The 13,833-nt window shown below is 49.1% G+C and overlaps 1 protein-coding gene across 2 annotated transcripts in view; it reads right to left on the bottom strand.

The window, feature by feature from the left end:
• WWC1 (WW and C2 domain containing 1) overlaps positions 1-13,274 on the bottom strand; it is a 69,006-nt gene extending 55,732 nt beyond the window's left edge. For both annotated transcript variants that reach the window (XM_061348441.1, XM_061348440.1), the window contains exon 1: positions 12,949-13,274. In XM_061348441.1, the coding sequence (XP_061204425.1) occupies positions 12,949-13,096 (148 nt within the window). In that variant the 5' untranslated portion in view covers positions 13,097-13,274. The remainder of the gene's footprint in view (positions 1-12,948) is intronic.
• Between the last annotated feature and the right edge of the window lie 559 nt (positions 13,275-13,833).

The raw sequence follows: 13,833 nt of genomic DNA on the forward strand, positions 1-13,833 counted from the left end.
CTGGAAACATGATTTCAGATCGACTGAGCTCAGCTTTGTAGAGCAGAGCCCCCAGGCACCAAAGGGACATCACCTCTGCTACATGCCCCCCGATCACCACATGAGACAGCAACAGGCAATGCAGCGCTCTGATCACCGAGGAGCACAACCTACCTGTGACCAAATGAGAACAAGAAGGAAACAGGACTGAAAGGGCAATTTGTTACAGCCACAAAAATGCATACCCAGTCCTTAGTGAATTGAGTGCACTGCCCTGTTCTCTTGTTCAGTTCAATCAAGCATCCCAGCAGTGGGCTGTTACAAAACAGGAGCAGAAAAACTAAATCAGACCGCACAGCTTTCAAAGAAGGACTAACCTCAGTGGGGAAGAAAGAACATGAGAACTTTGCTGGCTTTCCCCATCCAGCACGGATGTAGTTTATATTCTTCCCAACACGGAACTGCTGTGCAAAGCAGGAATAGCCCATAAAGCTCAATTGCTCAAAAAGGAGCAATTCCAAAATGACCCATCAGGAACAACAGCAGAAAACGCAGTAACACTTTGTGATGGTCCAAATGAAAGAATAAACTACAGCTTTCTCAAAGGGAAATTCCCAGATAGGGAATTTATGTTGATGCAACTGAACATGCTTAGGCCTAGTTTTAAAAACTGAGCAGAACTTTAACCCCCCACCAAAAATGGTTTTTCAGTAACCGGCATAGCAATATAGCAACACCCAGCTCACAGAGGGCAGTGCTACCTGGCCCCAGTTCGCTGCACAGGCAGAGGCCTGTGAACCTGTTAATTCCAGCTGTGAAAGGACCTGAGGAAGGTGGGGGCAGGCACGGAGCATGGTAAATTCCAGCCTCATCTTAACACAGGGGCATTGGAGGCATATACTGAACTCAGCTGTCATCCTAACTGCAGAGGCTCATTCAGTCACTGATCTAAGGGCATCACCCCAGCATGCCCAGCAACACTGCACTACTACAGAGCACTCACCACACAGCCACCCAAGTGGCAGGAACAGTTGTTCTTATTGCAGTGTTCTCCCCCATTGCTGTCACTGGAAGGTGTATACTTTGTCTGTAACACTTTAAAGCTTTCAAAAACCAAAAGCATCAACAACAGTGCATTCACGTTCATTTTTTACTGTTACATGAAGAGCTGAGGCTGCATCCTTTGAAGGCAATTCACTTCACTTGTACAAAGGCTACTTTCAGGCATCAGCACTCCAAGCTTTCTTATCCATCTGCCTCCTTCCTTACCTACAGGATATGAAAGCTTAGACAAAGGTGTTCGACATTCAAATCAGTTGAAAAAACAAAACAAAACAAGTTTCCAAGCCTATTTGCTTCTTTTAGCATGGTAAGAGTTACAATATTTCTTGCAAGTCTCCACTTCACATATTCTGTTCAAGACTTACTTATCATCCTAATAAAATAATGCCCAAAGCACAGCAAAAATCTTTAATAGACTGAAAATGGGAGTATCAGATCTATTACACCAGCCAGCCCTTCCTTTCCACTGGAGAAGCATTAGAGCCTTTGGACATCCCATTTCAACAAGAAGGTTATTTAGTTGTAGAGTTTGGAGTAAAGTATTTAATCGCTAAAGGATTTGCAAATGACATATGAATATGCATGTAGCACTTCTCCCCATGACATAAATCCTATTGTGTATTTATGAATGGATTGCTTTGCCTCCAGCTTCTACGTGTATATAAACACAGGTTTTAATCTGCAATTCCTTCCTCCCTCCCTCCTTTTTAAAGAGTTGCTTAAACAAATTTGCATTTTTGGAATCCATTATCCACAGTGTATTTCTAAACTCTAAAAACCTCTAAACTCTAAACCCCCTTCTCTCATCAGGCAAAAGGCTTACTTTATGAAAGGCTTTGCAGAGCCTGTAAGCATAGACATAAGGGAACTAAGCAGCACTGTTACACAGCTTGAGAGAGAGAAAGGAGAATCAACAATCACTGGAAAAGAAGAATGCTCTGAGCATCAGAGCTGGGAACACAAAGGCAGGGAATGACAGGTTAACAGCCTGCTTTCAACTGCAAAAACCACCAGCTAAGGGGAAGTAAACCCTCCATAAGCACCTAGGAAGCAACAGAAACAGTAAGACTTACATTAAATTCCTTAATTGCTCCATTACTCCCTACAGCTTTCTTCAGGTATCCAGGCCAAGCACAAGGCAGCTGGAGCAAAGCAGCATTTCAGCCCGTCTTCAATACTTTCAGTAAGAGACACTACTGTCATTCCAAGGTGTTGCACACACCTGCCTAGCTGTTCCCAGGAAGTCATTCAAACAATGATGCCTTTTAAAGGTCATTGTTGAAATGATTTAGTTTGCAAATCTATTCTGTAATCAATGTGATTGCAAAGAAACACCACCATGCAGCACTCCATCAGAAGCAAGCGTCCCAAGCAGACTTCCTAGCAGAAGGATTCCGGGTATGAGGTACCACTTGGTTTGTTACTCCACAGCAAACCCCTCAACCCCAGGGAGCTGCCTGCACCAGCTGCCTCCCTTTTCCAAGGACCTGGTGTCACTTGGCTCTGTTCAGAGCATGGGAGCAGCCATCACGCCCCATCTTGCTGCCTTGTGGTTGAGAGCACAAGGGCTCTGGCAGCAGCCATGAGAGAACAGGACATGGCCTGACACAGAAGGAAGAGTAGTGCCCAAGGGGCAGAAAACCTCAGGCAAGCAAATAACATGTGCTTTAAGTATTTACATTCAGGTTATGCCTCTGTTAGCATCAAGCACAGACCACAGCACTGTTCAAAGCCAGGTTAGATGGCACTTGGAGCAAGCTGCTCTAGTGGAAGGTGTCCCTGCCTGTGGCAAGGGGTTGGAACTGGATGAGCTTTAAGGTCCCTTCCAACCCAAACCATTCTATGATTATATGATGGAAGATACCTTCTAAACTGAACTAGTAGTGAGCCAGCAGCATAAGAAACTAGCAGTGCCATACAATAGTCTATGAAAAATGAACAGATCACATATGACAACGGAACTACCTTTATTCAGAACTACAGGCCATGTCAGCTGAAAAGATACCACTGCTATTTGACAGCCTAGACTGAAGTTAAATCTGGAAGCTTCTACATTCAAATTGAAAAAGTAAACAAAGTGGAAGGTTAGGAAGTGCCACATAAAGCCAGGGGCTATGGCAGCAGCCCTCACATTTCACCCTCCTGCGCATACAGATTAAAATAAAACAGAATAACACTCACTGAGGCCTGTAAAGAAACCTCTTCACCAGGCAAATCTGCCTATCTCTAGAATAGTGGAAAGCTTACTTTTGAAGAATTAGATGTTAAATAGCCCAAAGCCTCATGTGTGTGTGCAGATAAGAACTGAGTAGTCAAGTGACCCATCAAGGCAAAGACTGTTGACTTTGATGCTTAGCTCTTGTGGTGTGAAATACTTACTAGTGACATAAGACAAACTGCAAGCCTGGCTTGCTGACAGGACCTTTAGGTTAGCTGGATGCGGAGATAACCTCAAGGAATTCCAGAAAAAACCCAACAAGTGGGTGAACTGACACCTGGAGAGAGATCAGATGGTGAGAAATATTCACTGAGGTACTCAACAGGGGAGTTTAGCTTCCTTGTTCTCTGCAGGATGAACACACACCACTAATCCAAGAAACGAGCATCACCACATACATGTGGTGTCTGTTCAAAGTGCTGATTTGATTTCCCCATGCCAAAAACTGCAACACAAAAGTGGTTTTCATATGAAGGCTTTTTTTTTTAATTATTAGTTTGTTAAATTCAACCTGAAGAGCTCATCTGGAATGCTATAAACAGGTCATCCTGATTTAGATAAGCCTTACCATTTTGCCTTAAAATACTTCCTTTTCTTATGAAGTTCTCCCTTGAGAAAAGTTTCTATCCCTGCTAGACAGGAATTAATTCAGAGCTGCAGCAGCAAATGAAGCTGCATCATTAGCATCACTCCACTAGTCACAGGGAACATCTAGAGAAATCCTAGGAAGAACACAGAGGCTGCAGCAGAGACCTTTCCAAGAAGGGTACCTGAGCCCCTCTCTTCCCATCCAAACAGCAGGAACCAGAGGGCTGAATCAGGGTCACATCAGATGGCTGAGGAGCCAGGGGCTGCTCAGCAGAAGCCTGTCTAAAAAGCACTGCCACAATCTGACAGTTAGAAACCAGAGCAGCATCACTACCTGAGCATGGACCTTCCCCTGTGCGCACAGCTGTCACATCCGCATCGGTGATGTGAGATGCAGGGCACAGAGTGCCTCAGCATTCCTCATCAGCCCCCGTGCACCAGGCAGCACACAGGCTGAACACCTCAGGGCCAGCACCATCAGGGCGAGCATTACCCAGGAGCACTGCTGCAATGCCAGCACGGGACAGCCCCACTCCCACCCCATTCCTGCCCCACTCTCAATGCCATACCACATCTCCTCCCTGGCTCTTCAGCAGCTCACAGCAAGGCTACCACATGAGGATGATAAACACCACCTCCCAAAGGGGGTTACTATGAGCTTCTCTGCAGCCTGGATCAGGCTGACTGCCCCAGCACCACCCAAGACAGGCCACCAAGCCCAGATACTTCACAGGAAACAGACTGGATAATTTGCAGAGCTGCATCACATGTGACAGTCAAATACTTTCCATTATCATCCCCACCCAAATTCCCTTTGAGATACTGTGAATAAGCAACTCCAAAACACAATCTTTCAAGCAGTCCAACTGTGAGAACCTCAGGCATCCAGGATGAAGCTGTCAGCAGGAAGACTCTTTCCATTCACTCCCAGGCCAGTGCCATGGTTGCCATGGTCTAACAGATTGCTAGGGCCAAGCTGCCCCAGCCCCTGGCAGAACACGCCACAGGGCTCATGGCCTGGGTGGCCTGGGGGCTGCATGGCCAGGGGACAGCCCATTCAGTGGGGCACCAGCCTGTCTGCTGGCAGCTGCAGAGCTCAGCTGTCACATGAGATCACAACTGCCTGGCAATAGCAAAATCCCCTGCAAGTTACCCACCAGCACAGCATCACAGAACAGTTTTGAGGCTCCCTATGTCTTCATGGGCAGCTGTAAGGGTTCAGAAGACTGTTTTGGCCACTGCTGCACCTCTGCAGGCCATTCTGTAGTAGGGCTGTGAGGGATGAAACAGCAGAGTCCTCTCCTTGGCAGGGGGCTACCCTCGCTCTGAGTACAAGGCTATTAAGGCAGTTGCAAGCCACATAGGAGAAATTTTCTAGTTGTTTCAGGGTCACAGTTCAAAACAGTTATGTGGGGACAGTAACTTTCACTCCCACCTTCCATCTCAGCTCTGCATGGATCAGATATGAATGGCTGCCTCTTGCAAATCAATGCTGTTTATTGCATGCTTTAAATCAATAAAGCTTTCCTCCACTGAGTAAATTCTTCTACAAGAGTGATTAGGCATTTGTGAAGAACTAAAGAGTTTCACTGAACAATACCATTAGTCCTGAAACATCAGCTTGACATCCCAGCCAGAAAGCACTTTGTCAGAACTAATTAATCCCCACAGCACCTCAGTAAGACTGAGAAAGCAATTCATCTGCTTTTTAAATGTGGTGGGTACTTCTGTTGCAGAACATTGTGGCTGGGGTGGAAGCCATGAGTACCGGCACAAACAGAGCACAAGCCAAGGCAGCAGAACCCATCCAAAAGCATGAAGAGTCAGAGAACACTGACAGCTGTAGGATTTGGCTTCTCTGCATCTTCCTGTTACACACCAAACCTCCTGTGACTCTACCCAGAGAGTCTTCCAGATGTCACTTGACTGGATGAGTGGCAGTGAAAAGCAGTTATTATTCTATTGGGAGCAGTTTTGTCTGCTGTTTGTTCAGCCAATTATAAATGCATGTAGCTTACAAAGGAGGGGGGAACGGTAACCTTAGGCTCTGGGAACAAGAACTCTGGTTTTTATTTGAGCAGTTGAAGCTAAGTCCTCATTACCATATCGCAAGCACGTCACCTTACTGAACAGGTCTCAGGAATGGCAGTCAGCCAGCATAAGAAGTATTTCTCTCCAAGGAAGCGGTCAATCTACATAGCTCTCATACATGTGTGTGCATCAGCAGGGGTGTACACACCTCCACCTGACTCTGCCTAGCTGCTGCCACTCTCCTTCATTCATTCAGCTAGCACCTGTCCTGCTGGTGGGGCACAAAGGCCAGCAGGTTCAGGCAGCAGCCCCTGCACAGAAGAAACATTAGCCAGGCTGTCCCAAGCCAGCTCTTCCCCATAAAGAGATACTTGAAGTTCTCTCTAGTCTGACATAACCGAGCCCAGCACCTTCCAGCGCTGGCAGGCCAGCAGGGCCTCTGTAAGGCGAGCAGGGACATGCTGTGGGGTGGTGACACTCCTCAGCACTCCAAGAGTGGAAGCCTGGCCCTAGCAGCATGCAGCCACCTTCAGGAGCACAGAATGTGGATCACTCAGTTACTAATAGATTTCTTCAGTAACTGAGGTAAGAGCCCAGTGTTTTGGACAGCGCTTTTGCCAGTGTTTTGGACAAGTCTTCTGATGTCTTTCAGTAAGTTTTCTAGCACAGACTAGAGGACTTAGATTCAGACATTGAAAAGCTTGTTGCAAACTCATCTTCCCATAACTGTGCTAGCTATGAGGACACCAGTGCAAACTGTGCATTTAGGGAACGCCCTACCCTGCTGCTGGCTGCACCTGAGCTCCAAGGGGGTAAAAATCCAGTCAGGAATCACAGGGCAAAGCTACGTACCTCCAGCTCTGGAACACCTCAGCTGGGCTGGCACAGCCTGACCAGGTCCAGTGCCTGGGGACAGCTTCCCAAGTGCACTCTCAGCAGCATTCCCAGGTTGCCACCAGAGCCAGTTCCATTCCCATACCTCCCAGCCTCCCACTCAGCCTGGCTGTGCCTGCACAAGCTTCTGCACAACAGACACAGCCTGGAACAAGACAGAAAAACAGCAGTTTTCATCCAGAGCAGCTCCTGGACTGTGCTCTCTGCACTGATACAGGATTTTACTGTGGCTGCAGCAGCAGCTCAAGGTGCCCCATCAGCAACACCACTGGGCACCCACCCCAGGTCACCAACACAGCAGCCACCCCTCATCACCAGCCATACCCACATCTTCTAGGATTTACCAGCCAATTTCCTGCCATTCCACTGGATGGAGATGAAGACAACTGCTTCTATATGAAAATACATGGCCTAGATAGGGATGAAATTGCTGATACCCTTACCAAATGAATTTCCAGTCCACAGCAGTGTCACTGACTTCACAAGCCATCAGTTTTTGAGGCAAAATGAAAGGTCTGCTCTTCTGAGCAAGACGACCTTGCCAGAGCAGAAGATGGGGCTCAACCTACATACTTCTAAACAATATGACTTACTGAGATTTCTTCAAAAGCAATTCTGATCTTTTAAGGCTCGGAATTCCCCAAGACGCATTAAAAAGCTGCTGAGCTTTAAAAAGCTTCACAGGTTTTTTTTCATGTTCCATAGGGAAGCAAGATAAAATAGTGCTTTGAGGAGTTCTGAAAGCACTGCCAACGTCCTCTGTCACTACACACGTGTGTACCACACCTTTAGCATCCATGGCCTTGTTACAAAGCCACCCTCCACAGCTGGAAGCCAGTTTACCCATGGAAGGAAGCACACTGGCTCTGAAGCAGCCCCTGCAGGCTCCAAAGCCGTCAATACACCTCACCACCAGCCTCAGGGGCAAAAGTCCAGTCTCAGGGGAGTGTCCAGAGAAGGGCAACAGAGCTGGACAAGAGGAAACGGCCTCAAGCTGCACCAGGGCAGGTTTAGATGGAGCTGAGGAACAATTCCTGCCCCAGAGGGTGCTCAGGCATTGGAACAGGCTGCCCAGGGCAGGGCTGCAGGCACCGTCCCTGCAAGCATTCACACAGCTCTGAGACGAGGCCTCAATGCCATGGGTTAGTGGTGGCCTTGGCCACCCATTGGGGAATGGGTGAACTGGATGAGCTTAAAGGGCTTTTCCAACCTGGCTGATTCTGTGATTCTATGAAAACCCACCAACTTCTCATAACTGAAGAGATCTGACCGATTTCAGCTCCAGTCCACTTCTTCCAGCTCCAGGGGCAACCTGTGTTAATGCATCTTGGAAGACTCTTGATATTACTAAATTAAATAAAATGCAAATGTCACCATAATCTTACTTGTTGTCCTTGTCTCACTGTACATGAACACTTAAATAAACCAGTTTATTTTCATTTACTGTGAAATACAACTAACAACAGCTCAAGTCCTACACACTAAGACATCCTGTCCAGAGATGGCACCCAGTCACTGCAAGGACCGATGGCATTTAGTCACTGTAAGGACTGAGTTTCTGTCATGCTTCTGTGCTCACTGAAGACAGTTCTCACCAGCTTCTGTGGGCACACACTGAACTGTCTGTGCTGTAGGAAACAGATATTTTGGGGAATGTAAAGATGAGAAAGCAGCAGCTCACACACATATGACAGCATGTTTGGCTAGCTATCAGTAAGGAAAGGCAACAGCAGGCATCAAACTCACAGCCTTCAGGTGCTTGACCTACACTGCTGCTGGTGATGAAAGAAAATCTAGGGAAGAGAAATGTTCCATCTCCAAGAACTCCCCTCTCTTCTCCTGCTTACTGATTTTCATCTTCAGAAAAGCACAGCTCCTTTTATTCCTGCAGCTTTTCATCACCCTCCCTTCTTCTAGCCCTTCTATTCTGGAGAACTCCCACACTGAAGTTAGCCATGTTTAGCTTTATTTCAGTGATGAGAGCTGTGCTGTAGGCAAATAATCCACGTAGTGGACAGTTACACAGGAAATTTTAGCCTGATGCTCACATTTCTAAATCTTGAACACAGGAAGCTTGGAGGCAAAGTGTATGGAGCAGAGTGGGGATAAACCTTCAGGATCAGAACACTGCAGAAGAGACTAAATACTTGGCAGTATTTCACATCAGGTCCAGAAGGCAGACCCAGAGGGGCATGACTACATTCTTATGCTCACTGTATGACACGACAAGCTCTTCTTCATCAAGATTCTCAGGCTTGGCAAACCTGAACCTTCCTGAGTAAACAGGTGGCTCTATTTTAAATGGACAAGGTCTTCTACGTGTGACAGTACATAAGCTGGCACATAATGGCCCTGAACGTTGGCAAATCTCTTCCTTAATTCTCTTTACCAAAGCTCTACTTTGGAGGTTCACACTGGAAAAACCTCCATAAGCAGTAGGAAGTAATTTCAGGGAGCAACTGCAGAATCTGCGATTTCGTTTAAGAAACGTCTCCAATCCTTTACACCAGGAACAGCCTTCAAGAAATGAAGGGCATCCCAAACCTGAAAACATCTGTAGCTGTTCAGTAGCTTCACCAAACTTGAACAAGGAGTGCTCCTATTTCACTAGCTTTCACCCCCAATGGGAGGCCAGTGAATGGGGCAAAATGAGAAGTTCAGTTAGCTCCATCTAAAATAACCTAGAAACAACTCCTTACACCACCATGGCAGTAGGAAGAGAACAAGAACACAAACAGTGGAGAGTGAGACATGTTACCAGGCATCTCCAGATCTTCAGTGCAACCAGGAAGCTTCTGGGATGAAAGTCAAGGAGCAGTGAAAAAACCTATCCTCTTCCAGGATGGTTTGAAGGAGAGTAACGTAAAGAACCCAAGGACAGTGCACCCACCAGAACCCATCTCTAACCCTCGTGTCTGCTGAAAGCAGGAATCTCCTGTGGTGCACTCTTGTTTCAGTGTTACTCATGCTGATGTTTAAGCAGCAGCAGCAGCTGGTGTTAACCTTTAGAGATACCTTCCTTACATCCGCTTTGGCCATCGGCACAGCAGTTATGGTGCAGTCACACCCTCTGTGCTAAGAAAGCCACTGGAACATCTCCGTGGCATGTTTTACCAGAAGGTATGTACTGGTGCATACCTCAAAGATCATGCTTGCTTTTAACACTAGGAATGACAAACTTCTTCCCCTAGCTCAGTAAGGTTTGATCTCTGATTACACTAACAAATCTACAAAGAAGGCAGCTACACCAGCTTCCTTTTACACAAAGCAAACCACAGCAGAGCTGTTTTGTTTTCCCATCTCATCACTAGAACTGGCTTACAGCTTTTTAATCTGAACTCCTTTGCAAGGTAACATGATTCTTTTTTCTTACACCATCCCACAGGAACAGTAACAGTGAAGTCACAAAATTCTTCAAATGATTTAATTTTAGATGATTGCCCCAAATGCTTTAGTTCCACAGGTTTCCAGCACTGCCCTGAAGGCTACTATACCCTTAAGCATTACGAGGTAAAAGTGCTCTGACATGCAGCAGCTCCAGTCAAGGCTTCAGGCATCTGAACATCACTCAAGTCAGCTTTACAGGAAAGTGAGATGCCACCACGTGCCAGTGACTTCCTACTGGCAAAGTCTAATGGCTCCTCTTACTGACAGCCCACCTGCAGGATTGGTATCATGTGCTACATCAAGGCTGGAAACCCACCAGCCCAGCTTTTGATTCCACAGTCCAAGACCACCTCACCCCCTACATCCATTTCCCTGATGCAGTCTCCCCTGTGTGTCCACAGCCAGGCTTCCCAGCAGCCCATGAACCTAACCTAACACCAACTGCTGTCGCAAGAACAACAGGCAAGCCCATGCCCTGAAGCTAGATCATATCCCAGCTCATGTTTATTTCCACTAAATTAACCTAGAATGAAAGATTTAGGGAAGGTTTAAAACCTGCATGTCCTATCTTTAGCTACCAGTTGTTGTTCCCTAAATAAAATGATCTGGTATTACAAAGGTACAGTCCCACTGACAAGCAGCTGGATTCAGAGCAAGCCCTAGCCCATACATCTTCCTCCACATCCCTCTTGCAGATTAACAGCCACATTTCCTAATATTTATTACTTTTCACAGAGTGAAAGACAGGATGTGCAAGCACAGCACACAGAAATCACTGTAGACAAACCTCTGCGCTGCAGCAGTTTTAATGCTGAGTTCTAAAACACAAGGCTTACAAGTACTTAAAACACACTGAAAGTTCAACAATCACTGTGCAAACCCAAGCTCACTACTGCAGGCAGCAGTCATTTCATGGCTTGAGCTGATCAGAAGCTCCCCATTAGCTGGTTTTCTCAGACAGCAGGCATTAGGTGCAAGAGAAACTTCTTTCCTGTATGTCAGAGCAGGGTTTCAACTCATACAAGCACAGGGTCCCCCAGGTGATGGGCAAGTGCTGTGTAGCATCACAGGTGTTAGTGTGGGATCAACACACACTTCAAAGCCTTGAGGAGTTTCAGGGGAATGTCCAACCCAGCTTGTTTTCTTGGTATCTCCACTGGAAGGTGACTCAGAAGCAAAGCTCTCAGGGCCACATGTGTTCAAGGTGTATTCTATGTGTACAACAACAAACAGTACGGGTTTGAATGCTCTCCCTTACCAGTGATGAGTGGTAATGGCTCTGTGACAGCTCAGCACATGTGTAAATAAGGTACTATTTAGTAATTTCTGTCATTTCTGAATCATGAACCAAGGACACACAAGAATTTTTATAAGCCAGTATTAGGCCTATTAGATTTGTCACTTGTCTTCATTCTCTGTAACAAAACCAAGATGCCAGGAAAGCATTCCTGATTTCAGCCTGTATTGACTTTCAGGAAGGTTACAAAACACACCCTGAAACAACTATTTTACCAGCCCTTCTCAATCACATTCCTGAAACAAACGCCCCAAAACGAGTTCCAAGCCCCTGGCCATCAGCAGGTTACATTTGTGTACAGTACACACAAGGATTATTCCTGGAATGCAGAACACTCGTTGACATTTGTAAAACTGGACAATCATTCACTTCCCTGCTTCACGAAAACACATCCAAGTAGAACTGCAGAGAAGCAAAGTACTGACACCCCACCAAACATGGAAGCCCCTTTGAGGGACTGCTGGAAGAAAGGAAACCAAACTCAGTAATCACAGTAGCTGCTCTGTACAAGGGGAACACTCACTGTCGCATAGGGGAAGGCATAAAATTTATCACCAATCAACTGCATATTCTGATAGCTGGAATTTTCAGCTCATCAAGAGAGATTTTTGAGTTGCTGCGGCTGGGAACTTAAACTAACACAGAACTAAATGTGAAATTTAGGAACTTGTGATTTCAACAGTGACCCGGTAGCTGAGCTTCCAGCATGCTCAAGCTATATGCTTAGTTTAACTGCCTGCAGCATAGAACCAGAGCATACCAGCACAGAGTAGGTCTGGGAAAGTGACCTGGATCTTGAACAGTAGGCAGTTTTCCGTTTCTCTTACGCTTTAAAGACAGCAAAATAGTGAAAGAGCTCCTCGGAGCAAGGGGTAACTGCTGAAAAGCAGGAGGCAGGCAAGGACGATCACAAACACACCCTGCAGCCCGCGACCTCCGTATTCACCGAGAGCTGCCTGCAGAGGTGGGCCACGCTGCAGGATACAACCCACGACATCCCCTGACCGCGCCTTGTCAGTCCCTCCCCACCCAGCGCTGCTCTCGTAGGGTGCCCCGTGCGGGCTCCCCGCCCCGCACGGCTCCGGCGGCAGCGCTGCCTCTGCCCGCAGTGTTACACTGGCGCTGCGGGCACCGCGCGGGGCAGAGCCACAACGCGTGAGCAGAGCAGAGCCGAGACGGGAGAGAAGGCGGGGAGCAGGTGAGAGCACGGCACAACAACCGGAAAACTCTCCCGGCTCCCTCCATCCCTCCCCGTCCGAGCAGCAGGCAGGTGCCCAGCGCGCTGCCAGGGCTGCGGGTATCCACACAGCGCAGCCCTGCCCGCCGCTCCCGCGGAGCCAGGCTGGGGCCGAGGCACGGCAGCAGTTGCCGGACGGGCAACCCGGGAGCGAGGGAGGTTCGCGCCGAGCAGCCGCGGGCACCCTTCTGACCGGCCTCCGGCCCCGGTAGCGGGCGAGGAGGGCCCCAAACGTCCCCGCCTGCCGCCGCCCACCTGTCGCGGGGGTCCACCCAGCTGGTGGTGCGGCTGCCGTGGTCGATGTAGTACACTTTGCCGTCGTAGTCCCGCGCCTCCTCCCAGCCCTCGGGCAGCGGCAGCTCCTTCCGCGGCATCGTCCCCACCGCCGGCCGTGCTGCCCCATCCACCGCTCCGCTCCGGGGCTGGGGCTGGCCGCAGGGCAGGGCCGGGCCAGGCCAGGCCTCCCCTCCTGCGGGCAGCGAGGAATAGTGCGGGGCCCGCGCCGCCCCAGCCACGCAGGGAGCCACGGCCGCTGGGCAGCCTCACATGCCGGGCCCGCGGCGGGGCGGGGCCAAGCTGAGGCGTGGCCGGGCTGAGGAGGGGCCGGTAAACGCTGCAGCGGGTGAGCCCGGCCCGCCCGGCCCCTCACGCCTCCATTTCCTGCTGCCCCCGCGAGTCCCGCGGCAGCCCCGCCCCACACCGCCGGCTCCTGGAGGCTCCGCCCAGCCGGCTCGCGCCCGAGCACGCCCCCTGTCGGCGGGGAGGGTGGTGCAGCTGCGGGGCCTGTGGGACACGCGGGTTGCGAGCAGCAGGTGAGGCCAGCCCCGGCGCAGGACGTAACTGCGCTGCACATGGCCCTGGCCGGAGCAGGGCTGTCCCTGCTACCTCAGAGCGGCTGTGGCGCAGCTGAGTGCTGTGTGGAAGGAGCTGTGAGCATGTGCCCACGCCGGTCTTCCGCTCCCAGCTTTTATAGCTACAGAATCAGCCGGGTTGGAAAAGAGCCTCAAGCTCATCCAGTCCAACAGCACTGCCAAGGCCACCACTAACCCATGGCACTGACGCCTCGTCTCCACGGTGTGTGAACACTTGCAGGGACGGTGCCTGCAGCCCTGCCCTGGGCAGCCTGTTCCAATGCCTGAG

This window comes from Neopsephotus bourkii, unplaced genomic scaffold, assembly GCF_033783945.1.
Source record: "Neopsephotus bourkii isolate Nb327-2 ecotype Australia unplaced genomic scaffold, CSIRO-AGI_Nbou_v1 NB_357, whole genome shotgun sequence".
Taxonomy (NCBI): Eukaryota; Metazoa; Chordata; class Aves; order Psittaciformes; family Psittacidae; genus Neopsephotus; species Neopsephotus bourkii.